Raw genomic sequence first — 25,753 nt, forward strand, 5'->3', positions numbered from 1 at the left:
GTATGTTATCTACATTGGGGCATTATAAACTTAATATGCATTGTGGGGTATGAACCCATACTCTGCAGGTATAGTATACAGATAATTTCTATATATTGATCTAATATCTAATCTGTAGCTTCTCCCTTTCAGTTTCATTACATTGTTTCTCATGTTTCCATGTGTGAATGGAAATAATGATAATCCATCTACACCGACATCCCTTCAGATATTTGTAGACCGCTTTTTTAGCCTTTTTTGCAAGCTAGAGATTCCCAGATCCTTTACCGTTCCTCGTAGGACATACTTTGCAGCCAGCTCACCATCCTGGTAGCTCTTCTCTGAACTTGCTCCAGTTTTTCAATGTCTATTTTAAAATATGGTACCCAGAACTGGACAGAGTATTCCAGAAGAGACCTGACCAAGGAGGAGTAGAGGGGGGTAATTACTTCACGTGATCTAGGGTCTATTCTTCTCTTAAAGGGAAGGTGCCATGAGTTTAATTTTTGTATTCATAATTATTGATTATATAATCAATTATTTTTATTACAAAATTAAATTAACTACTTTAATAGTTTATTAACTTTTACTGGGCTGCCATTTTCATTACTGGGGGCGTAAGTGTCTGGGCACAACACTTACTTCACTTACAGCAGCCATGGGCATAAGATTCTGCAGTCCGATGCCGCCGACATCTCTTGCATTTAGGTTGCTCCTCCTGCCTCTAGCTGCGACCTGGGCACATCCCCCTGGGCTGTGCAGGTCACAGCGGTGGGAGGATATCGTGGCCATTTTGATCTAGCTCGCAGCATATGCCGTGGGCTTTATTTTCCCCTGTCATTGCCCACACTGCTCAGTCCGTGCGATGACTGGAGCTGCCAGGGAGAAGATGCCAGGAAGCGGTGATCACAGCCTGTAATTAGTATTACAGTAAAGGCTGCGATCACCGCTCACTGGCGACCTGTTCAGAGCTCAGCCGGGAGATTGTCACACTGCTGTGCTCTGAAGAGGATGCAGCACTTCTTGGGAGAGGAGGGAAGGTAAGCACAAGCTTTTTCCAATGCATTGTGTAGATGGAGGGCCATGTATGCCAGGCTAACCGGAGGGGGGGGATTGAGGCATGTATGCCAGGCTGGTTGGCTGGCTGGGGGTGAGGCATGTAGGCCAGGCAGGGGGTGAGGCATGTATGCCAGGCTGGCCGGCTGGAGGGGGGTGAGGCATGTATGCCAGGCTGGCCGGCTGGAGGGGGGTGAGGCATGTATGCCAGGCTGGCCGGCTGGAGGGGGGTGAGGCATATATGCCAGGCTGGCCGGCTGGAGGAGGTGGTGAGGCATGTATGCCAGGCTGGCCGGCTGGAGGGGGTGGTGAGGCATGTATGCCAGGCTGGTTGGCTGGCTGGGGGTGAGGCATGTAGGCCAGGCAGGGGGTGAGGCATGTATGCCAGGCTGGCCGGCTGGAGGGGGGTGAGGCATGTATGCCAGGCTGGCCGGCTGGAGGTGGTTGAGGCATGTATGCCAGGCTGGCCGGCTGGAGGGGGGTGAGGCATATATGCCAGGCTGGCCAACTGGAGGAGGTGGTGAGGCATGTATGCCAGGCTGGCCGGCTGGAGGGGGTGGTGAGGCATGTATGCCAGGCTGGCTGGAGGGGGTGGTGAGGCATGTATGCCAGGCTGGCTGGAGGGGGTGGTGAGGCATGTATGCCAGGCTGGCTGGAGGGGGGGGGTGGTGAGGCATGTATGCCAGGCTGGCTGGAGGGGGGGGTGGTGAGGCATGTATGCCAGGCTGGCTGGAGGGGGGGTGGTGAGGCATGTATGCCAGGCTGGCTGGAGGAGGGTTGGTGAGGCATGTATGCCAGGCTGGCTGGAGGAGGGTTGGTGAGGAATGTATGGCAGGCAGGCTGGTGCTACCTTATGTATGCCAGGCTAGAGGGGCCATTATACATTATTTCCCGTGCGAGTGTGCATGTGTGCTTTCCCGCGTGTGCGAGCGTATTTTCATGTGCCTGAGAGTGCATGTGTATTTCACTGTATATTGTAGCAGAGATCGGATGTATGCAGCTTCAGGTAGGAAATACAGCGAGCAGCACCAACTAACAGAATCGGTGCTGCCATCCGTCCTCGTGACACTGTACTTGTCAATATAACTTTGCAGTCACCACAAACATGGCTCCGCACTGTGATCCTAAACCGTATACTTTCTTATCCCTTAGCAAACACCCAGGAGGGGAGATTAGTGACATCACACACACAAGCAGATTCAGCCCGTATTTACTGCAGTCGTAATGTGAGCTAGTTGTATCCTAGGTTTCTGTGTCAAATTTCAGTAGCTGCTCCCAATAGTGTTTAAAAGTTGAAATATCAAACCTATATAAATTATTTTTCATAGTTTACCTAATTATAAACTAATTATATTTTTTAACAAAATGTAAACATTAATTCTTTACATTTTTTTTTAACTGCTGGAAAAAAATTTTTTTTTGATGGCACCTTCCCTTTAATACATCCTAGAACTGTTTGCCTTTTTTGCTGCTGCATCACACTGTTGACTCATGTTCAGTCTGTGATCTATTAGTATAAATAAGTCTTTTTCACATGTGCTATTACTTCGTTCTATTCCTCCCATTCTGTATATGTAATATTTATTTTTCTTGTCCAGATGTAGAAAATTGCATTTCTCCGTGTTAAATCCCTATATGAACTTTTCGAACTGGATGCGCAACCATTTATTAGCACTCTGAGCAAGATCACTGAGCCAGTTATAAATCCACCTAACTGTAGCCTTGTCAATCCCATACTTGGCAATTTTTTCAATAAGGATAGTATGAGATACTTTATCAAATGCTTTGCTGAAGTCAAGACATACTATATATAACGCATTTCCCTGATCCATTCAGTTGGAGATTCAATTATAGAAGGAAATTAGAATAGTATGGCATAACTTGTTTGCTACAAACCCATGCTGGCTCTGGTTAATTACTATATTCTTATCCAAGTACTTACATACATGCTGTTTAATAATTTGTTCAAATATCTTTCCTGGTATAGAAGTAAGGCTCACAGGCCTAAAATTTCCTGGCTCCGTCTTCTTTCCTTTTTTGAAGATAGGGAAAACATTTGCCCTTCTCCAATCTACTGGGACTTCTCCAGTTTTCCAGGATTTGTCAAAGATTCTGGTTAGTGGTTCTGCAATCAATTCCCTCTGCGAACTCTGTCAGTACCCTAGGATGCAATTCATCTGAACCAGGAGATTTAAATTAATTTAAATTAGCCAAGTGTCACTATCTCTCAGTTTATGGATAGTGTATATTCCTTTATTCCTTCGATGGCACTGTGAAGATCAATTGACATTACAATTGCTTTCTTAGAGAACACAGATGCAGGAATTTAAAAGTTCTGCCTTCTCAACATCATTTCTGATCACTTCACCCTTTTCATCCTGTAAAAATCCTATAGAATCTGACTTTTTGTTTGCTCTTGACATAAACCCCCCCCCCCCCCCCCAATCGCTTTTTACAGCTTTTGGACTCCCTTGCAAGCAGCCTTACTCCATTACTGGCTTTAGCTCTTCTGACGCTTTCCCTGGAAACAGCATTATATTCTTATAATAATAATAATAATAATAATAATAATTTTTATTTATATAGCGCCAACATATTCCGCAGCGCTTTACAAATTATATTCTTCTTTAGATATGCCCCCCTCTTTCTATTTGATATACATTTCTTTTTTCCTTTTTAACAAGTGATTAAGTTCTGTGTTCATCTACCCTGGTCTCTTTAAATGCTTCCAATTCTTACTTGTTTTTGGCATTGTTAGCGATTGTGCACTGAGAATTTCATTTAGCAAAATCTCGCATTCTTCTTGGACATTTCTGTTCTTTAGAACATCCAGCCATTGGACCTTTCCTACCCTCTCTCAGAGTCCATTAAAATCTGCCTTTATAAAGGCCAACCTTAAAGTCTGATTTCTCGCTGGTCTTCCTCCTTTTGAAATCCAAAATTTGAGGATAGCATGATCGCTGCCTCCTAAATGCACAGCCACCTTTACTTTTCTCCCTGTTGGTAAGAAATAAGCCACAGATTGCAGATACTCTTTTTCGCTCTTCCACCTTTTGATAGATAAAGTTGTCAGCAAGAGAAGATAAGAATGGTCTGAACCCAGAACTTTTGCATGAGAGATTCCCAACAAATAAACTGGATAGTTATAATCTCCCTTGATCACTATGTTGTAGTTTTTTGAAAACAGAGACATCTGATGTAAAAAGTTCAACCATATCTTCAGTCTGTCCAGGTGTCCTACAGTAAACACCTATAATGGTGTCCTTTCTGTTCTTCTTTCCTTGAATTCTTACCCAAAACAGTTTCTATAGAGCTACCAGTCTCTGAAGCCTGGATCTGTAAAGATATACCCTTTCCTAACATGCAATGCAACACCTCCTCCCTTCTTGTTAATCCTGTTTCTAATAAGTTGTAGCCTTCAAGGTTTGTATTCCAAGCATGTGAATCATCCCACTAAGTTTCAGTGATGACTATGACATCATATTTCTCTTTTTTTGCTAGCAGCTCCAATTCTGCTTGTCTGGTTTCCATGATCTGTGCATTTGTACAGACATTTTAGTTAGTTTGTAGTTGCTTTCTCTTGCTCCTCTATTTTCATTCAAAGTTTGTGGTTTTTCTTCTTCCTTTACATTTCTAATAGTGTTCTCAAAAAAATTAAATAGCTGCATATTTCTTCATGGCGTATATTTTCCATCCCATATTGCTCTAGTGTTAAGCTCTCCTGATGAGTGTAGCAAGGGAGTCTACCAAATATGTGTTTTCCTGTTTTTGTAAGATGAAACCCATCTCTAGCAAGGAGTCCATCATACAGGTAAATTCACTCCATGGTCAAGAAACCCAAAATGTTGCTCACGGCACAGTAGACAAAGCCAGTTCACCTGTAGAATCCTTTTCAATCTACTTGGTCCATGTCCATAAAGTGGGAGGATGGATGAAAAGACTACCTGCGCTCCCAGTTCCTTTACTTTCCAGCCTAGGTCTTCAAAGTCTCCTCCTATAGTTTCCAGGTGTATTAACAGACATGGGTGGTCATCTTTAGCACTGATGAGTCTTGATACCCTATCAGACACCTTTGATTTGGGAACCTGGAAGACAGCACACTTCTCAAGAAGAAATGTATTGTCGGCAGACAGCGGCTTCTGATCCTTTCATTATTTGATTGTAACATGCTACAGGGCTGATTCCCTTCATTGGGTGGTGCCCTATGTACAGATCTGTGTATTCCCGCAGAAAAAAAATTACAGAAACACACACTGAACTTGTGCGCATCATAAAAATAAAATATAAAAAATATACACCGGTATCTCAAAGTTATGTGTATCAAACATATCAGTATGTGTGTGGAAGAGGCCTGTTGGGTACAACTATAAGAGGTAATCATACAGTCTCTTGCTGGGGTACGAGCCCATACTGTACATATGTCAAGTATAAAGAATCATGGCTAAAAGTGACCAATGATATACATGACATCTCTCAAAGTTAGTAAGTGAATGTACGATTGCTGAAACAGCAGAAAAAAATCATGATAATGTACCTGAAACAGGATCTCATGGTCATAAAGTACCTGGAGGTCCTAGATTGGTCTGTAAATAAAATGTCTTGCACTGTGTAATGCAGTGTATGTAATCTATACAATGAATATTTAACATTCATACATATTTTACCGTATATAGCATTACACACATTCTGCTTGTTCTTTTGTACAAATTTCTAATAGCAGTAGACATCATTCCACAGTCCATGCAAATCGGTCCAAGATTGGACCACAACACATGGACTAGCCGATGCGATCTCAACCACAGTGGGACAGCCTCACAGAAATGCATGAAGCTGTTGCACTTGGGTGAAGAGACCTGCGGTCAGTCTGTGCACAGACGTCCGAATGAGCCTTTAGAAAGGTCTCTTAACCCCTTTCTGCCAGCTGACAGAATAGTACGTCAGCTGGCAGATCCCCCGCTTTGAGGTGGGCTCCGGCGGTGAGCCCACCTCAAAGCCGCGACATGTCAGCTGTTTTATACAGCTGACATGTGCGCGCAATGAGCGCGAGCGGAATCGCGATCCGCCCGCGCCCATTAACTAGTTAAATGCCGCCGTCAAGCGCTGACAGCGGCATTTAACTAGCGCTCCCGGCCGCGCGGCCGGAGCTACTCGCACTGCTGACCCCCGTCACATGATCGGGGGTCAGCAGTGCATTGCCATAACAACCAGAGGTCTCCTTGAGACCTCTATGGTTGTTGATGGCCGATTGCTTTGAGCGCCACCCTGTGGTCGGCGTTTGAAGTACACCTGCATTTCTGCTACATAGAGGTGATCTGTACTTCACCTCTATGTAGCAGAGGCGATCGAGTTGTGCATGCTTCTAGCCTCCTATGGAGGCTATTGAAGCATGCCAAAATTAAAAAAAAAAGTGATTAAAAATTTAAAAAAAATAAAAAAATATATAAAAGTTCAAATCACCCCCCTTTCGCCCCAATCAAAATAAAACAATTAAAAAAAAATCAAACATACACATATTTGGTATCGCCGCGTTCAGAATCGCCCGATCTATCAATAAAAACAAAGGATTAACCTGACCGCTAAATGGCGTAGCGAGAAAAAAAATCAAAACGCCAAAATTACGTTTTTTTTTGTTGCCGCGACATTGCATTAAAATGCAATAACGGGCGATCAAAAGAACGTATCTACACCAAAACGGTATCATTAAAAACGCCAGCTCGGCACGCAAAAAATAAGCTCTCACCCGACCCCAGATCACGAAAATTGGAGACGCTACGGGTATCGGAAAATCACACAATTTTTTTTTTTTTTTTTTTTTTTTAAAGCAAACTTTGGAATTTTTTTTCACTACTTAGATAAAAAATAACCTAAACATGTTAGGTGTCTATGAACTCGTAATGACCTGGAGAATCATGTCAGGTCAGTTTTAGCATTTGGTGAACCTAGCAAAAAAGCCAAACAAAAAACAAGTGTGAGATTGCACTTTTTTTGCAATTTCATCACACTTGGAATTTTTTTCCCGTTTTCTGTTACATGGCATGGTAAAACCAATGAGATCGTTCAAAAGTACATCTCGTCCCGCAAAAAATAAGCCCTCACATGGCCATATTGACGGAAAAATAAAAAAGTTATGGCTCTGGGAAGGAGGGGAGCAAAAAACGAAAATGAAAAAGCGGAAAAAGCTCCGGGGGTGAAGGGGTTAAAATATAAGTAGTGTCCTGCTTATCTGTCACCAGGTGAGGCAACTTTCTTCCCCTATGCACACGCTAGACCAAGAGTTTATATAACTTTAGTGGGGCGAGAGGAGAACAAAAGGATCGGGTGGTTGAATTCAAACTATCAGATCCTTACTTCCCCCAGCATCATGTGTAAGGGAATAGTCATAAAGATGACAAAAATTAAATACTTGTTCAATACAGCTCATATTGGTGGGCTCAGGCGACTTTAGTCTCACATAGATGGGGACCTTTAGTGCCAAGCAGTTAATGCATGTGTCCGACAGAAAATTAAAAGTAAACTGGGGTAACTTGAACAAAACTATCTGTGATATCTAGGACTGGAGATCATAAATTTAAAATTGCTGCAAAAACAAAAGTATTTTTAAGGCCGCTAGACCCTGGAGTCACAATATATATATGAAATGTCTTCAATGAGAGGGATAACCCCTTCAGTAAGCAGATTTCTAAAAGAAAATAATCAGCTGACCTTTAAAACCTGTACCACACAGGAGCACCACTCTAAATGGCTGCGCAGGGCTCTTCTCTCTGGCTTGAGACAATGGATCACAGCTTCATCTAGTCGCTTATTAGACCGGAATAACTCCACTAGTCTGATATTCACACAGACATCATCAGGTCTCGCAAACAGCTCAGACTGGATTAAATCAAACAAACGATTCCAACCAGCTTCACCTTGTAAGTTTAGCAGCTGCTCCTAAGAAAATAAATATATACATATAAAATAAAAAATATATAAAACATTAACAAGTATCAATACTTGAAGGGGGTCGGATCATATCTTACTAAATGGGTAATATTGAAAAGCACTCAAACTAAGCAATTTTGAAATTTACATATTAAAAGTCTACAGGCATTTTTAACCCCTTAATGACGGAGCCAAATTCTACAAATCTGACCGCTGTAACTGAGGTAATAACTCTGGAACGCTTTAACGGATCCCACTGATTCTGAGACTCTGTTCTTTTACCTAATGTACTTCATGTTAGTGATAAAATTTGATATAACTTGGGTTTTTTGAGGAAAAAAAGGAAATGTATCAACGGAAAGTACACCAAAGTGACATCATTCTAAACACTGCACCCCTCAAGGTGCTCAAAACCACATTCAAGAAGTTTATTAACCCTTCAGTTGCTCCAGAGGAATTTCTGGAATGTGACAAAACTTACTTTAGACAAAATTTTTATTATTTTCGCAAAGGTAACAGGAAAAAAGTTGACCACAAAATTTGTTGAGCAATTTCTCCTGAGCATGCAGATACCCCATATGTGGGGGAAAGCCACTGTTTCGGCACAAGGCAGGGTTCGGAAAGGAAGGAGTGACGTTTGACTTTTTGAATGTAAAATTTGCTGGAATAATTGGTGGACGCCCCGTCATGTTTGGAGAGTCGCTGATGTGGCTAAATAGTGGAAACCCCCAACAAGTGATACCATTTTGGAAACCACACACCTCAAGGATTTTATCCAGGGTATAGTGAACATTTTGAACACAGGTACGAGAATTTGTTAACAGTAGGTCATCATACTGAATATGACGTTATTAGTGTTGAGCGCTAGTTCTCGCTTCTTCCGTTTGCATCGGGGGCTCGTGCATGCACCGAATATCACGGGTGCTCAAGTGACATGCACGGCTGTTTGACACCCAAAAAACCCACAAAACCTACAAAACATGCAGGGATCCACGCTACTCCGTGCATACCTGGGTACCAGATACAAAAACACTAGCCGACATATCATTTTTGTTGTTTTTTTTTTTTTCTTTTGAAAAGAACCCAACCCTAAACCCAACTGCAAAGAATGGAAAAAAAAAAGTATTTTATCATTTTTATCTAACTAAGAAGGTGACAAAGGGGGGTTTGATTTACTATTTATTTTATATTGATCACTGTGATAGGATCTATCACAGTGATTAAAATGAACCTATAGGAAAAATCTCTTATTGTTGCCTGGTGCCGTCTGGCATATCTCGGCGGGCGCACTGCGCATGCGGCCATTTTGTCTTCTAGGAAGAGGATGCCGGGCCATGGGACTGATCAGGAGGTCTCGGGGGGCATCATTCCTCTCTCATCTGACGTGTATATCACATCAGAAGAGAAATAATTGAACAACTGAATAGCGGCGATCACGTGATCGGAAATTGGAAAATCCGGCCCTCATGTTCTCTGTGGTCTCAGCTACACCCAGTAGCCAAGACCCCGGAGATTTTCCGACAGTTAATTTTACAGCTTAGTGCACATTGCTTAGGTGACAAGCTACAGCTGTAGTTCATCAAAGGTGGTTGTTATTTCCAAGGAAAGAGATGTTTGCATTAAAGCTTGTAAGCACTGTTCTTAAGCGGTTATGATCTGGATCTGCCCAGCTTCAGCGCCACTGCGCTCCTCCAATGCTGCAGAGTGAAAATAAATAAAAGAATCGCTGCTTATCCAAATTTGATCCATATTCAGATTGCACTCGGCCATGTAAGTCAATGAGTGCGTGAGGAACATCCGACTGCACTTGGATGACAACTGAGTGCAATCCGATTTCCACACTGACAATAGAAAAGATGGAGACATTTTCTTCTCCATCCTCTTGGTGTGCGCCAGTTCTCATCCGACAGAATCGGATCACACACTGATCAAAGTCTGATCAAAGTGTCATTTGCATAATCGAACCGTGTAGCCAAAGATTAACCCCATGCGACAATACTGCATCACCACGTGGTGTAACCTTGTTAACCAAAGTAAAGGTACCGTCACACTGAACGATATCGTTAACGATATCGTTGCTTTTTGTGACGTAGCAACGATATCGTTAAGGAAATCGTTCTGTGTGACAGCGACCAACGATCAGGCCCCTGCTGGGAGATCGTTGGTCGCTGAGGAAAGTCCAGAACTTTATTTCGTCGCTGGATCTCCCGCTGACATCGCTGGATCGGCGTGTGTGACACCGATCCAGCGATGTCTTCACTGATAACCAGGGTAAACATCGGGTTACTAAGCGCAGGGCCGCGCTTAGTAACCCGATGTTTACCCTGGTTACCAGCGTAAACGTTAAAAAAAAAAAACATTACATACTTACCTTCAGCTGTCTGTCCCCGGCGCTGTGCTTCTCTGCACTCCTCCTGCATCCTGTGTCAGCGCCGGCAGCCGGAAAGCACAGCGGTGACGTCACCGCTCTGCTTTCCGGCCGCTGGGCTTACACAGGGCAGAGAAGCAGAGCGCCGAGGGACAGACAGCGGAAGGTAAGCATGAAGTGTTTGTTTTTTTTTTTTACTTTAACGCTGGTAACCAGGGTAAACATCGGGTTACTAAGCGCGGTAAGCCGGTAACCCCGATGTTTACCCTGGTTACCGGCATCGTTGGTCGCTGGAGAGCTGTCTGTGTGACAGCTCTCCAGCGACCAAACAGCGACGCTGCAGCGATCCGGATCGTTGTCGGTATCGCTGCAGCGTCGCTTAGTGTGACGGTACCTTTAGTCAATTAAGAGATTACGTAAACATAGACCCGATAGCTAAAGAGGCACCAAATTTATAATCAAGCACAAGATACTGCTTAGATAAATTTTTAAGTTGTCCATTATTATACAGTGTTGTAAACTTGGCTGTTTTTAAATAAAATTATGTTAACAAATACAATCTGCAAATATGATCTCGGGGTTGACACCACCCAGGCATAATTATAGGATTTGTTCAATTTTTTTATGCCAATTGTTAAGGCAAAACTCAGAGGTGGTTCAAAAAGCAGGAGAAATAAGGGACAGGGTATTTCTTCCATTATTTTTTTTTTTTCCACTACTGGCTTTGGCAAAAAAGCATAGTAAAACTGAAAAATGTATAACACTCTTGCTCCACACTGGTCTAAATTAAGTTTAGGTAGGGCGGGTCCATAAAGCTGGGGTTACATGCAGCCTTGGTTTCCTTTTTGCCGAAACGGCAGCAGAAACGCTGTGGTTTCAGACAACCAAGCATCCTATGAACTGACGCCATTATCAGAAGTAAAAATTTTGCTCACTTTTAGTCTGTAGATAACAGGATTTCCCGGAAACAACTTGGCTGCTTTTTCCACCCAGTATTCTGCTCGGCCATCTGTGACATTGATAGTGCATATTAATTCTGCAATCTTAAGGACAAGATCCTTCTGAGTGGGATTCAATTCCAATGATCGCTAGAAAAAAATGGAAAAAAGGAAATCATTAAATATTTCTTCATAGGTCAGTGATTTCTAATTTGCAATATACAATAACTCCTTAGGAGCTATTGCACAGTAATGTGCCCAGCACGGAGAGCCCCAGATCACCTTGTAGCAGCCAACAGATTTCTCCACATTCCTTTCAATTTCATATAGAAGTCCGAGGAAGCGGTGAGCTTTTGGATCCCTTTCCTGGACATTAATGTACGATGATACACACCTGAAAAATAGGTTTCACTTTATTATAGTCATAGTTGGAAAAGAAAAAAGTAAACTAAACCTAAAACGGTTTTTCTCGCACAAAGCAAAAGAGTAAAGAAAGCATAAAGGTGTTGCCAATCACACCCTACTGGTGACCTACCAGTAAGACACATCTTCAATGTCAGACCTGTGTGGTCCAACGCCCAGCAGCAATCAGTGGTTACAAGCTCCTGTGGATCTGAACACTTTAAAAAGGGCGGCGATGTGCAGCTCCATATAATCTGTCACGGAAGCAGCCTGGTACTGCAGAACAGTTCCCATTCATGAGACAATCTGACAAATTCACCGAAAGATTTGGAATATTGGTCAAGTTGTCTTTAGTTGCTTAGTTTTCTGATTTTTACATTAAACTTGTTGCGTTTGACGCAGGTCGGCACAGCGTGAAAACAACGCATGTGGAAGCATCTGCATACACCCGCATGGCCTGCGTACCCAATGTTAAAGATAGGGTACGCAGGGCACATGCTGACGTAGGCGGAGCTGAAGGAAGAGGTGTGGCAGTGGGCGGGGCTTAACGGAGGAACTACGCAGTCCTCCGCAAAGCCCTCGTCCGCAAATGTGAAACTAGCCTAAGGTAACTTTTCATGGCTAACAAAAATAAAATAAATGACGTTACAAAGCAAGCTTTTGAGACTTCCTAGGTCCCTTCCTCAGGCATGGTATAACAAAGTATCGGAAGAAACACAGAAATATACACAAACAACAAAAAAGAGGGGCATGGTACAATAAACAAACATTTAAATAAACAAATAAACCATCCACACAGGACTAAATCTGAAGGATTTATGAATCACTACAGAATCTGGGGAATCTGCTCCAAAGAAGTTGAGGGCACCAGGGCTCTGATCTTCCTTGGATATTGGGCTATAAAACTTTCACACCACTAATTTAATCCAATTAAGGATTCAGTCTCTGAGCTCAGTTTGCTTATTTAAATGTTCATTTATTATACCATGCCTCTTATTTGTTGTTGTTTGTGCTACTTGTGTTTCTTCAGAAACTTTGTTACACCATGCCCGAGTAAGGGACCTAAGAAGTCCCGAAAGCTTGCTTTGTAACATCACTTTTTTTTTTTTTTTTTTTGTTAGCCATTAAATGGTCTCATAACTACATGATTATCTTGTTTTCCACACTGAGAGCATTATCGGAAATGTCACGGGAGGGTAAATAAGTGCATGGAATGACCCGCTCCCTGCCGGAGGTGGTTAACTGCCCCTGTCAGAGGTTGAAGCAGTTAATGGCTGAATAAATTACACATCATCTGCCGAGAAATATGCAGGATCTGCTTGCGAGCCCACAAAGGCAGAGGTACCACACATGACATAACTATCATATGTCGTGAAGGGATTGTCTCAAACCTAAATACATGTTAATCAATAGATCATGGAGTAATAAACATCCACAATTTGATGTGTTTAAATAAAATGCTCCTGTGCTGAGATCTTGTAAATGTGCCCCTGCTGTATACTGTGTAATGACTGTGTCTGACTGTGCAGGAACGTACCACACATGACATAACTATCATATGTCGTGAAGGGATTGTCTCAAACCTAAATACTACATGTTAATCAATAGATCATGGAGTAATAAACATCCACAATTTGATGTGTTTAAATAAAATGCTCCTGTGCTGAGATCTTGTAAATGTGCCCCTGCTGTATACTGTGTAATGACTGTGTCTGACTGTGCAGGAACGTACCACACATGACATAACTATCATATGTCGTGAAGGGATTGTCTCAAACCTAAATACTACATGTTAATCAATAGATCATGGAGTAATAAACATCCACAATTTGATGTGTTTAAATAAAATGCTCCTGTGCTGAGATAATCTTGTAAATGTGCCCCTGCTGTGTACTGTGTAATGGCTGTGTCTGACCGTGCAGGAACATGGTCTGATCATACTCCTGGCCAGGTGAGGAAGCAAAAGAGTATACAGACAGGACAGCAGGGGAGGAAGCAAAAGAGTATACAGATATTACAGCAGGGATCACAGCTGATTATGTGAGGTAAAACACTTGCTGCTTGTTTTTAAACATATTTTACCTCACAGAAAGAAACAGCTGTGATCCCCTGCTGTCCTGTGTGTATCTGCTTTTCCTTCCTCCCATGGTCAGCAGCTGTGGTATCTTTAGGCCATGTTCCTGCACTAATCTATGGCTCATTTCATTAAGTTGTATCAATTACTTTACATATCTAAATCAATCATTACAATACAATTATATGATGGGAATATATATTAAATTAAGAAGATTTACCTCTTAGCAAGGTCATATTCTTTAGCTTCATAGTATAACTTGGCAATGAGAAAGCCTTTCATTGATTTCTGTGGGGAGGGGGGAAACAAAAACAGCACAAAGTTGAAAAATGTTTAGTGATTCTCTAGTCACAGAGCTTTGACCTGGCTGTAGCCAATAATAATAATCTTTTATTTTTATATAGCACTAACATATTCCGCAGCGCTTTACAGTTTGCACACATTTATCGTCACTGTCCCCGATGGGGCTCACAATCTAAATTCCCTATCAGTATGTCTTTTAGAATGTGGGAGGAAACCGGAGAACATACAAACTCTTTGCAGATGTTGCCAATGAAAAAAGTATTCTTAATAGTGGAGGCTCAACCCTCAAGGGATTGAATATCTATGGAGACAATTTTATTTAAAGTCCATCAATGGTTATATAATCCCCCAACTCCCCCAGTATACTCCCCAAAAAACTTTTAACGTTCAACCACACTGTACGTTTATTCCGTCGTTCCGGTCTGAGGCACGTCCATCCTGGGCTCTCCAGCACTCCTCACCGCTGCTGCTCCTGCTTTGGTTGATGAAGATGACGCCTTCTGCATCATCCACATAGCAGAGCAAAATCCTACGCCTGCGCAGAGAAATCTCATCTCCCAAGATCTTGGTGCCGAGATCTTTATCTGCACATGCGCCGATCCCCGGCAGCCATTTTCCCGGAGTCCACCGTACAGGAAACCATGGAACTGCGGGAGCTCTGGCCTTTCACAAAATGTGTCAGGGCCCCAGAAGCAGCACCCGCAGCAGCTCTGAAGACCCCCACAGCAGCCTGTGGCCTGCAGAAAGGGTAACGGTAATGTATATCCACATAAGATGCACCCCCATTTCCCCAAAAAATTGGGGGGAAAAAAAAAGAAGTGTCCTATAATTTGAAAAATATGGTACATACAGGGGGAGTCAGGGGGCTATATGGACTGCAGCACAGGCGCTGAATAAAAGTCATACTTTTAGTTGACACAACAAAACTGGTGACAGATTCCCTTTAATTACCGTAAAGGGTTGTATTTGGGGCTAAAAATCATTTTGAACTTGGCCTTCATTGAAAATGTTTGCGTCATTTGGCTTTTAAAGGTTCTTTGCTTTGCTGTAGATTCAACTTTAATATGGTCTGTAGTCAAATCAACTGAGAACTCAAAAATACACAAAGAGTTAACGGAGAATCCATCAGTCACCTCAATATATTGTCATGGGGAGTTTTTAGAGTTTTTAACTTATTCTACAGCCATCCACAGAGAGAATTACAGTAATAATGCAAAAATGTTAATGAAACCTAATTGCACAAAATGATTTTTGGCCCAAATTATTTAAAGTTATTAAAAACAAAAAGTTCCAGAAGGTAGACAATCCCTTTAACCCCAAAGCCTGTTTTCACCTAAGTGACAGGGCCAATTTTTACAATTCTGACCACTGTCACTTTATGAGGTCATAACTCTGAAACGCTTCAACGGATCCTGGTGATTCTGACACTCTTTTCTCGTGACATATTGTACTTCATGATAGTGGTAAAACTTCTTCGATATGACTTGCATTTATTTGTGAAAAAAACAAAAATTTGTCGGAAATTATGAAAATTTAGCAATTTTCAAACTCTTAGTTTTTATGCCCTTAAATTAGAGAGTTATATCACATAATATAGTTAATAAACAACATTTCCCACATGTCTGCTTTACATCAGCACAATTTTGGAAACAATTTTTTTTGTTAGGACGTTATAAGGGTTAAAAGTTGACCAGCGATTTCTCATTTTTGCAACAAAATTTGCAAAACCATTTTTTTACGGACCACCTCACACTTGAAGTGACTTTGAGGGGTTTATATGACAGAAAATGCCCAAAAGTGACACCATTCTAAAAACTGCACCCCTCAAGGTACTCAAAATCACATTCAAAAAGTTTATTAACCCTTCAGGTGCTTCACAGGAATTTTTTGAATGTTTAAAAAAATTGAACATTTAACTTTTTTTTCACAAAATTTTTACTTCAGGTCCAATTTGTTTCATTTTACCAAGGGTAACAGGAGAAATTGGACCACAAAAGTCGTTGTACAATTTGTCCTGAGTACGCCGATACCCCATATGTGGGGGTAAACCACTGTTTGGGCACATGGCAGAGCTCGGAAGGGAAGGAGCGCCATTTGACTTTTCAATGCAAGATTTGCTGGAATTGAGATCGGAGCCCATGTCACGATTGGAGAGCCCCTGATGTGCCTAAACAGTGGAAACCCCCACAAGTGACACCATTTTGGAAAGTAGACCCCCTAAGGAACTAATCTAGATGTGTGGTGAGCACTTTGAACCTCCAAGTGCTTCACAGAAGTTTATAATGTAGAGCCGTAAAAAAAAAAATTTATATTAATTTTCACAAAAAATGATCTTTTTGCCCCAAATTTTTTATTTTCCCAAGGGTATCAGGATAAATTGGACCCCAAAAGTTGTTGTGCAATTTGTCCCGAGTACGTCGATACTTCATATATGGGGATAAACCACTGTTTGAGCGCATGGCAGAGCTCGGAAGGGAAGGAGTGCCATTTGACTTTTCAATGCAAAATTGGCTGGAATTGAGATCGGACGCCATGTCGCATTTGGAGAGCCCCTGATGTGCCTTAACAGTGGAAACCCCCCACAAGTGACCCCATTTTGGAAAGAAGACCCCCCAAGGAACTTATCTAGATGTGTTGTGAGAGCTTTGAACCAACAAGTGTTTCACTACAGTTTATAACGCAGAGCCGTGAAAATAAAAAATATTTTTTTTCCACGAAAATGATATTTTAGCCCCAACGTTTTTATTTTCCCAAGGGTAACAGGACAAATTGGACCCCAAAAGTTGTTGTCCAACTTGTCCTGAGAACGCGGATACCCCATATGTTGGGGGGAACCACTGTTTGGGCACACAGGAGAACTCGGAAGGGAAGGAGCCCTGTTTTACTTTTTCAAAGCAGAATTGGCTGGAATTGAGATCGGATGCCATGTCGCGTTTGGAGAGCCCCTGATGTGCCTAAACAGTGGAAACCCCCAATTATAACTGAAACCCTAACCCCAACCCTAGCCCTAATGGGAAAATGGAAATAAATACATTTTTTTACATTTTATTATTTTTCCGTAAGTAAGAGGGTGATGAAGGGGGGTTTGATTTACTTTTATAGCGGTTTTTTTGGCGGATTTTTATGATTGGCAGCTGTCACACACTAAAAGACGCTTTTTATTGCAAAAAATAGTTTTTGCATCACCACATTTTGAGAGCTATAATTTATCCATATTTTGGCCCACAGAGTCATATGAGGTCTTGTTTTTTGCGGGACGAGTTGACGTTTTTATTGGTAACATTTTCGGGCAGATGACATTTTTTGATCGCTTTTTATTCCGATTTTTGGGAGGCGGAATGAACAAAAACCAGCAATTCCTGAATTTCTTTTAGGGGGGGGGGTTTATACCGTTCCACGTGTGGTAAAATGGATAAAGCAGTTTTATTCTTCAGGTCACTACGATTACAGCGATACCTCATTTATGTAATTTTTTTTATGTTTTGACGCTTTTACACAATAAAAACTATTTTATATAAAAAAATAATTGTTTTTGCATCGCATTATTCTGAGGACTATAACTTTTTTATTTTTCTGCTGATGATGCTGTATGGCGGCTTTTTTTTTGCGGGACAAGATGATGTTTTCAGCGGTACCATGGTTATTTATATCCGTCATTTTGATCGCGTGTTATTCCACTTTTTGTTCGCCTGTATGATAATAAAGCAATGTTTTTTGCCTTGTTTTTTATTTTTATTTTTTGCGGTGTTCACTGAAGGGGTTAACTAGTGGGATAGTTTTATAGAGCGGGTTGTTACGGACGCGGCGATACCAAATATGTGTACATTTATTGTTTTTTTTTTAATTTACATAAATAAATGGATTTATTGGGAAATGTTTTTTTTTTTTTTATTTGGGGATTTTTTTTTTTTTTTTTTACACATTCTATTTTTTTTTTTTTTTTAACTTTCTAGCATTGTCCCAGGGTGGGACATCTCTGTATTAGATCAGATCGTTGATCTGACACTGTGCATAGCACACTGTCAGATCAACGATCTGACAGGCAGTTTAGCTGGCTTTCCAGCGCCTGCTCTCAGCAGGCGCCGGCTAGCCAGGTCATTTCATGACCTGGAAGGAGTCCGGCGGCCATCTTGGATCCGGGAACTCCTTCCGGGTCACCGGAGCAACGCGATCTCATTGCGTTGCTCCGGTGGGAGAGCGCAGAGAGCCCCCGTCCCTGCGCGATCCCCCTCTATGCCGCTGTCACTACTGACAGCGGCATCAGAGGGGTTAAATGCCCGCGATCGGCGATAGCGCCGATTGTGGGCATTGCTGCGGGGTGTCAGCTGTCATATACAGCTGACACCCGCACCCGATCACCGCGGCGCTCAGCGCGAGACCGCGGTGATCGGTGTGCCGTACTAGTACTGCTGCTGGCACAAATGCAGTGCCGGCAGCGCAGTACTAGTACGGCGCATGGCGCGAAGGGGTTAACATTATAGCACACAGACAGAGGGGACACTGTATAACTAGAAACAGTGGATATAAAAACTCTACACACTCCAGTTAAAATACCAGTTTTTTTGTCAAGTAGAAGAAAAAAAATCATACCAGGAAGAATCATTCCAGAACTTTTTCCACCATTAATGTCACTCACACTGTACAATTCAATTGAGAAACAAACTGAAAATCATTTTGAGATTCTCTGATGCGATGGTCTCCAGCACCGGCAGCTTGTTCCTGTGTTCAGCGGTCACATGGTACCGCTCATTAAAGTAATGAATATGGATGCAACTCCACTCCCATAGGCATAGAGCGCATATTCATTACTGTAATGAGCGGTACCAGTGACCGCTGAACACAGAACAAGCTGCCGACGCCAGAGATCATCGCATCGGAGAAGCTGCCAGGCACCGCGCTGGGAGGGTGAGTATGATGTGACAGCTGCCGCTCCCCCTCTCCCGCCGACTCCCTGGGACAATAACTCGAGTAGCCGAGGGGGGGCACTTTAAGCCTAAAAAAAAACAGGAGTGTGAGTATGACGGGGGAGGGTGAGCATTGTGATATTCACCTGTCCCCCCTTCCCCCCCGGCTTCCGCGTCCTCTCACTGTGACGTTCAGGTCAGAGGGCGCGATGATGTGGTTAGTGTGCGCCCTCTGCCTGAACAGTCCCTGCAGAGAGCCGGAAGACACAGCGGCGAGCGGCGGTGGAACGGGGACAGGTGAATATTGCAAGTGCCCGTGTCCCTGGCTGCTCAGGACGAGAGGTGAGTATGTCATTTTTTTTTTATCGCAGCAGCATACGGGGCATAATATTCTATGGAGCATCTTATGGGGCCATAATCAACCTTTGTGCAGCATTGTATGGGGCAAATGTTTCTAAGGAGCATCTTATGGGGCCCATCAAAAACTTTATGGAGCATTATATGGGGCTCCTGATTCAATATGGATATTCAAAAACACTTAACCTACTGATATCTCAATTAATTTTACTTTTATTGGTACCTATTTTTATTTTTGAAATTTACCGGTAGCTGCTACATTTTCCACCCTAGGCTTATACTCAAGTCATTAAGTTTCCCAGTTTTTGGGGGGCAAAATTAGGGGTCTTGGCTTATACTCGGGTCGGCTTATACTCGAGTATATATGGCAATTTGGTCATGTGGTTTTGTTCAGTATGAGCCACATTTATAGGGCAACCGTTATTTTAATTTTTGCTTCAGAAATCAATAGTTCATGTGAAAACAAGAAACTGTAAGGGCTTGTTCACACATTGTTTTGCCATAAGAAAAAAAAAATCAGCACTTAAATATACAAATGATTCTTATTTTTTTCCTTGTGGATTTGAACCACTTAAGATTTTTTGGTTCAAATCTGCAGCATGTCAACTATTTCTACGTTTTTGCAAGGTTTTTCATTCATTCAAATGAGTGAGAAATACACAAGTAAAAAAAAAATGTCAAACAGCATTTATATTACGCATCGATTTTCCTCACGGCAGTGAGTCTTTACAGCAGATTTGTATCAAGTAAAAACCCAAGGAGTAGTTCTGCAGGGGGTGACCACAGACCATTTCTCTGTTCTCATCCTTTTTGGCTGCTTTGATAACTTTTGCATTTTGTCATACGCTCAACCTTAAAAGGTACTGTACAGTAGCATGAGGCAATGTCTACAACCCATGGAAGTTGCTCAGGTTGTGCAGCTCATCCAGGATAGTACATCAATGCAAGCTGTGGCAAGAAATGTAGCTTTATCTGTCATAACAGTGTTTAGAGCATGGAGCAGATACCAGCAGACAGGCTAGTACACCAGGAGACGTGGAGAGGGCCGTAGGAGGGCAACAACCCAGCAGCAGGACCGCTACCTCCTCCTTTGTGCAAGGAGGAGAAGTAACAGAGCTCTGCAAAATGACCTCCAGCAGGCCATTACCATGCACGTATCTGTTCAGCAGGTTTAAACTGAGCCCATGTGACAGTCTGGAGACGCCGTGGAGAGCGATCTGCTGCCTGCAACATCCTTCAGCATGACCAGTTTGGCAGTGGGTCAGTAATGGTGTGGGGAAGCATTTCTTTGGCGGGCCGCACAGCCCTCTATGCAATAGCCAGAGAAACCACGATGAGATCCTCAGACCCATTGTAAGACCATATGCAGGTGCAATGGGCCCTGGGTTCCTTCTGATGCATGATAATGCTGGCCTCATGTGGCTGGAGTGTGTCAGCAGTTCCTGCATGATGAAGGCATTGATGCTATGGACTGGCCTGCCTGTTACCAGACCTGAATCCAATTGAGCACATCTGGAACATGTCTCGTTCCATCCTATTTGTTGAACCAGACTGATGCTTAATCCACGTCTAGGAGGAGATTCGTAAAGATAACATCCGCCACCTCATCAGGAGCATGCCCAGGCATTGTAGGGAGATCGTACAGGCACGTGGAGGCCACACACTACCGAGCATCATTTCCGTGTCTTGAGGCATTTCTACTGAAGTTGGATCAGCCTGTAATTTGATTTTCCACTTTGATTTTGAGTATCATTCCAAATCCAAACCTCTGTGAGATATTTTGATTTGCATTAATCATTTTTGTTTTACTGTTCTCAAAGCATTCCACTATGTAATGAATAAAGATTTGCAACTGAAATTGTTCATTCAGTGATATCTAGGATGTGGGATTTTAGTGTTCCCTTTATTTGTTTGGACCAGTGTAGTATAGCAGATAAATCTTTTTCTGACCGAATGGATCAACATTATTCAAACTCTCACTTATGAGGAAAATAAATCTGTATTCACAGCAGCTCCAGAGCATGCGCACATCTGATATGAAGATGTGGCTGTAGACCCAGAGCGCAAGCGCGGGATCTCCTTGGCCATTGCCGTGTTGTTGGGCCAGTCATGGCAATCGATCAAAATGCTGTGGCCCTGCGTAACTGGAACAGGACACTGACTGATCCATGACAAACAATAAAAATTGCCACCTCTGACTGATACAAAAGGTATGAGAGGCAATCCCCCAATGATATAAAGTGTTTTGATAAACACTGGGAGCTATTCTTTGAGAAAACCATGTTAGTGATGCAGATATCACCAGCAACACACTAGGGCCAATTTAATTGTAAAAAACGACAAGACAGGTTCCCTTTAAACTTGGCACAAAAGTGGCATTACCTGGTTACTTTGATGGCCCTCAAAAATTAATGATAGGTCCTACAGCAACATAAAAAGGAGCTGCAGGAAGTTTTGGGGAGTACTAATCGTGTACTGCATGTGACAAGCTCCCGCAGTCTTGATATATCTGGCATGTGATGTAGTGTGCTAATATGCAAGAGTTTTCTTAAAAAGAAAAATATCCAACGTTCAAAGTTCTGAAATGATTCTTCTTCGTATGACTTTTGTACATTAAAAAAATCTGGCATTTTATCAGGGGTGTATAGACTTTCTATATTTACTATCGGATTCCATTTTTTATAAAACTGCATTAAAATTGGAATCTATGAGTAGACCTTATACTGCAGTTAAATAAAGCATGGGTTCAGTCACAGAACGGTGACTGGACCGGTGCCACCCTCCCCAAACCATGAATGAAACCCAAACGCTGCCGGGGAGAATAAAGTTAATTTTCTCCCTGCAGTGTTCGGCCAAGTTCAGGTGTCGGTCCGGTTAGTAACGCTATTAACCTGCAAATTAACCCCATATCTGTAGGGTAATAGCTTTTCTTCTGGTGACAGGTTCTCTTTAAAAGTGTTGTGCACTAATAGAACAATCCTCTCTCAATTTGAAGGTTTGACCCTGTAAAAATAAAACCCCAAACTCACGTCCAGCAGCATCGACACTCGCGTTCCCGGGACTCACACGCGGCTGTTATGACAAGTGTGCCCTGCGCCCATTCAGTGCTAGGGTCACGCTCCCTGCCTTCAGACGCATCTGTGTTTATATTTTCATGGCGGGCAAACATTTAGACCAAGAAGGGGTAGTCCTAGTAGTGGACAACCCCTTTAATGTAAGTTACTAATACTATCAATGGAATATTGGGCAGTAAAGGATCATGTCAGCAGGGTAGTACTAGGAAAGAATGAGAACTGTGCATGCACAATAACAAATAGTGACCATTTCTGCTTTATTACTAGTCCTAATTAGCTTTCACTAATAAATATCACCAGGTAATCAACGTGAGGCCACTAGAAAAGGTCTACAGAATCAATTGTAGAAGTCAGTCTTAGTAAAGTCTATGCACCGATCATACATCTTTTTTTTACTCATATGTGAACAATGGTTGTGCTTTTTCAGCATGCTGGACCCATTTTTGCCCATGTGTCAATTTTTCCAATCCTTATTACATCTGTTATTCACGTACGGAAAGAAAAATATCTTAGCATCACCTTCCGATTAAGCAGTAAAATACTGATAGAACACTGCCGACACTCAGATGCTATCCGCTTTTATTTTTCCACAATGCCATTGATTTGTATCTGGAAAACACGGGTCAGAGGGAGGTGGGGAAGTGGTCTGCACAAAAAGCAGATGGTATTGGGACTGATAATGGATAGCACACTACCAAAAAATGATGGGGGAAAACATCCTAACTGAACATAGGGACAGGCGCTCTCTCCTGTCTACATACAGAGGCAATAATGAAGATTCAATCAGATTTGGGAGGAGGGATCGCTACATCAGAACTATAGAACCCTAGGGATCCAACGTGCACATTAATGGCCAGTGATAAGACTGATCTAGCACTGCAGGTGGAAATACTGCCCAGAATCACAAAGCCAATGTGTCTCCTCTGCACCATCATAAATATCATTTTCTACAGTTATTTTGGGTAACAATCCTAAAATAAAAGCATCAAACAAGAACTAGTGAACACACATCCAGATATGTACTAGATGAAGAAATGTCCTTACACCATAAAAACAAACTAAGTGAAACCTGATCCTTCAGTGATTGCATCCGCCCACTTTCTGTAACCAATGAAAGTAGAATATCAAGCAGTAGGGGCGAGCGGGAATGTAATATGACAGCAGGATCAGATTACAGAGACTGTTCCTGATCAGTAACCATGGAGACACATTACAGCGGGCACATAGGAACAGAAACCTAATGACTAGTGATGAGCGATCATACTCGTTACTCGAGATTTCTCGAGCATGCTCGGGGGTCCTCCACAGTATTTTTTCGCTCATCACTTCTAAACACATGGTTTTACCACAAATCAGGGCAGTTTTCACGTTTTTAATGGTCGTGTAAATCTGCGCCCTATGAACTGAGGCTTAGGAACTGTACTCAAAATAGGATACTTTATATTAGCTAGTTTTCTCATTTTAGATGTCTCGGGGTAAAATTAGTGTTCTGATGCGAAACCAGAATATTCCATGAAGGGTGTTTAACTGTGAATGTTAACCCTCAATGTTATCAAGTGGGGTCTGACCACTAAAATAAGATCTGTACCTTTACCAGCGCCACCCTCCGCCGCAGCCAACCACCACTCTCCGCGGCCACCGCCAACCACCGCTCTCCGCAGCCACCGCCGCAGCCAACCACCGCTCTTCGCGGCCACCGCCGCAGCCAACCACCGTAGCAAACCACCGCAGCCAACCACTGCTCTCCGCAGCCACCGCCGCAGCCAACCACCGCCATAGCCAACCACCGCCGTAGCCAACCACTGCTCTCCGCAGCCACCGCCGCAGCCAACCACCGCTCTTCGCGGCCACCGCCGCAGCCAACCACCGTAGCAAACCACCGCAGCCAACCACTGCTCTCCGCAGCCACCGCCGCAGCCAACCACCGCCATAGCCAACCACTGCTCTCCGCAGCCACCGCCGCAGCCAACCACTGCTCTCCGCAGCCACCGCCGCAGCCAACCACCGCCATAGCCAACCACCGCCGTAGCCAACCACTGCTCTCCACAGCCACCGCCAACCACCGCTCTCCACAGCAAACCACCGCTCTCCGCGGCCACCGCCGCAGCCAACCACCGTAGCAAACCACCGCCGTAGCCACCGCCGCAGCCAACCACCGCCATAGCCAACCACTGCTCTCCGCAGCAGCCAACCACCGCTCTCCACAGCAAACCACCGCTCTCCGCGGCCACCGACGCAGCCGACCACCGCTCTCTATGGATGCAGCAGTACTCACGAGGCGAGGGCACAGCCATACATCACATCTGCTGCTATTAGGCAACCCTTATAAGTCCCACACAGCCCATCGCTGTCTCCATGCCAGAGGGCCCCCGCACAAGGGTCCTCCATGGTAGGAGCCACACACAGACTGTGGGGTAAACAGCCTCCACCTGTCACGTCGTCCAATGCATGCCGAGCCATGACGGGGCCGGCACCATGCAGTTCCGGAGGGCTGGATGCCGGCTGCGTGCGCGGTGAGGAGGGGGCTCACCTCCCGGGGAGAAGCCGCGCCGCTCTGGACGCTGTCGATGTATCTCTGGATTTCCGGCTTGCTGCGCCTCATCTTCACGGTGCGCCTCCACACACGGCCCTTACGAGCCTCACACAGATGAGAAAACTTCCCGGATGGCGCACACGCAGAACTGGCGGCTAAGCGGAAGTGACGTCACAGAGAGTCATTTCCTTCGATTTCCAAGGGAAACCTCGCAGCCATAGAAAAGAAACTGATAAAACGTGCCGAGCGTAGTGACGTCACCGCCACAACGCGTTCTTTGACGTCTTTCTCGCGAGCGCTCCAATCTATCACGTGATTACTAGGGCAGAGGAGCAGCGCGTCCCTCACTCACACAGTGCAGATACAGAGCGCGTCCTGTCGTAGTCTCGTCCCAGCGGGGGGAGCGGGTAGTGCAGTGTGGCCGGGGCTGCTTGTGTGCTCACACCACTGGCCCCTGGGGGCCCCACACTTCCCTATGTGGCTGGGACTGCTTGTGTGCTCACACCACTGGCCCCTGGGGGCCCACACTTCCCTGTGTGGCCGGGGCTGCTTGTGTGCTCACACCACTGGCCCCTGGGGGCCCACACTTCCCTGTGTGGCCGGGGCTGCTTGTGTGCTCACACCACTGGCCCCTGGGGGCCCACACTTCCCTGTGTGGCTGGGACTGCTTGTGTGCTCACACCACTGGCCCCTGGGGGCCACACTTCCCTGTGTGGCTGGGACTGCTTGTGTGCTCACACCACTGGCCCCTGGGGGCCCACACTTCCCTGTGTGGCTGGGACTGCTTGTGTGCTCACACCACTGGCCCCTGGGGGCCCACACTTCCCTGTGTGGCCGGGACTGC

At 43.9% G+C, this 25,753-nt stretch overlaps 1 protein-coding gene across 2 annotated transcripts in view; it reads right to left on the bottom strand.

Annotated features, from left to right (window-relative positions):
• LOC138670326 (E3 SUMO-protein ligase RanBP2-like) overlaps positions 1–25,076 on the bottom strand; it is a 130,407-nt gene extending 105,331 nt beyond the window's left edge. The window contains exons 1-5 of one of the 2 annotated variants that reach the window (XM_069757558.1): positions 24,907–25,076; positions 13,959–14,026; positions 11,545–11,656; positions 11,260–11,412; positions 7,738–7,965 (exon numbers count right to left, since the gene is read on the bottom strand). In XM_069757558.1, coding sequence (XP_069613659.1) covers positions 7,738–7,965; positions 11,260–11,412; positions 11,545–11,656; positions 13,959–14,026; positions 24,907–24,978 — 633 coding nt within the window. In that variant the 5' untranslated portion in view covers positions 24,979–25,076. The remainder of the gene's footprint in view (positions 1–7,737; positions 7,966–11,259; positions 11,413–11,544; positions 11,657–13,958; positions 14,027–24,906) is intronic. The other variant, XM_069757557.1, reaches the window with a different exon arrangement.
• Positions 25,077–25,753: the final 677 nt, after the last annotated feature.

The sequence above is a fragment of the Ranitomeya imitator genome, chromosome 3 (assembly GCF_032444005.1).
Source record: "Ranitomeya imitator isolate aRanImi1 chromosome 3, aRanImi1.pri, whole genome shotgun sequence".
Classification (NCBI taxonomy): Eukaryota; Metazoa; Chordata; class Amphibia; order Anura; family Dendrobatidae; genus Ranitomeya; species Ranitomeya imitator.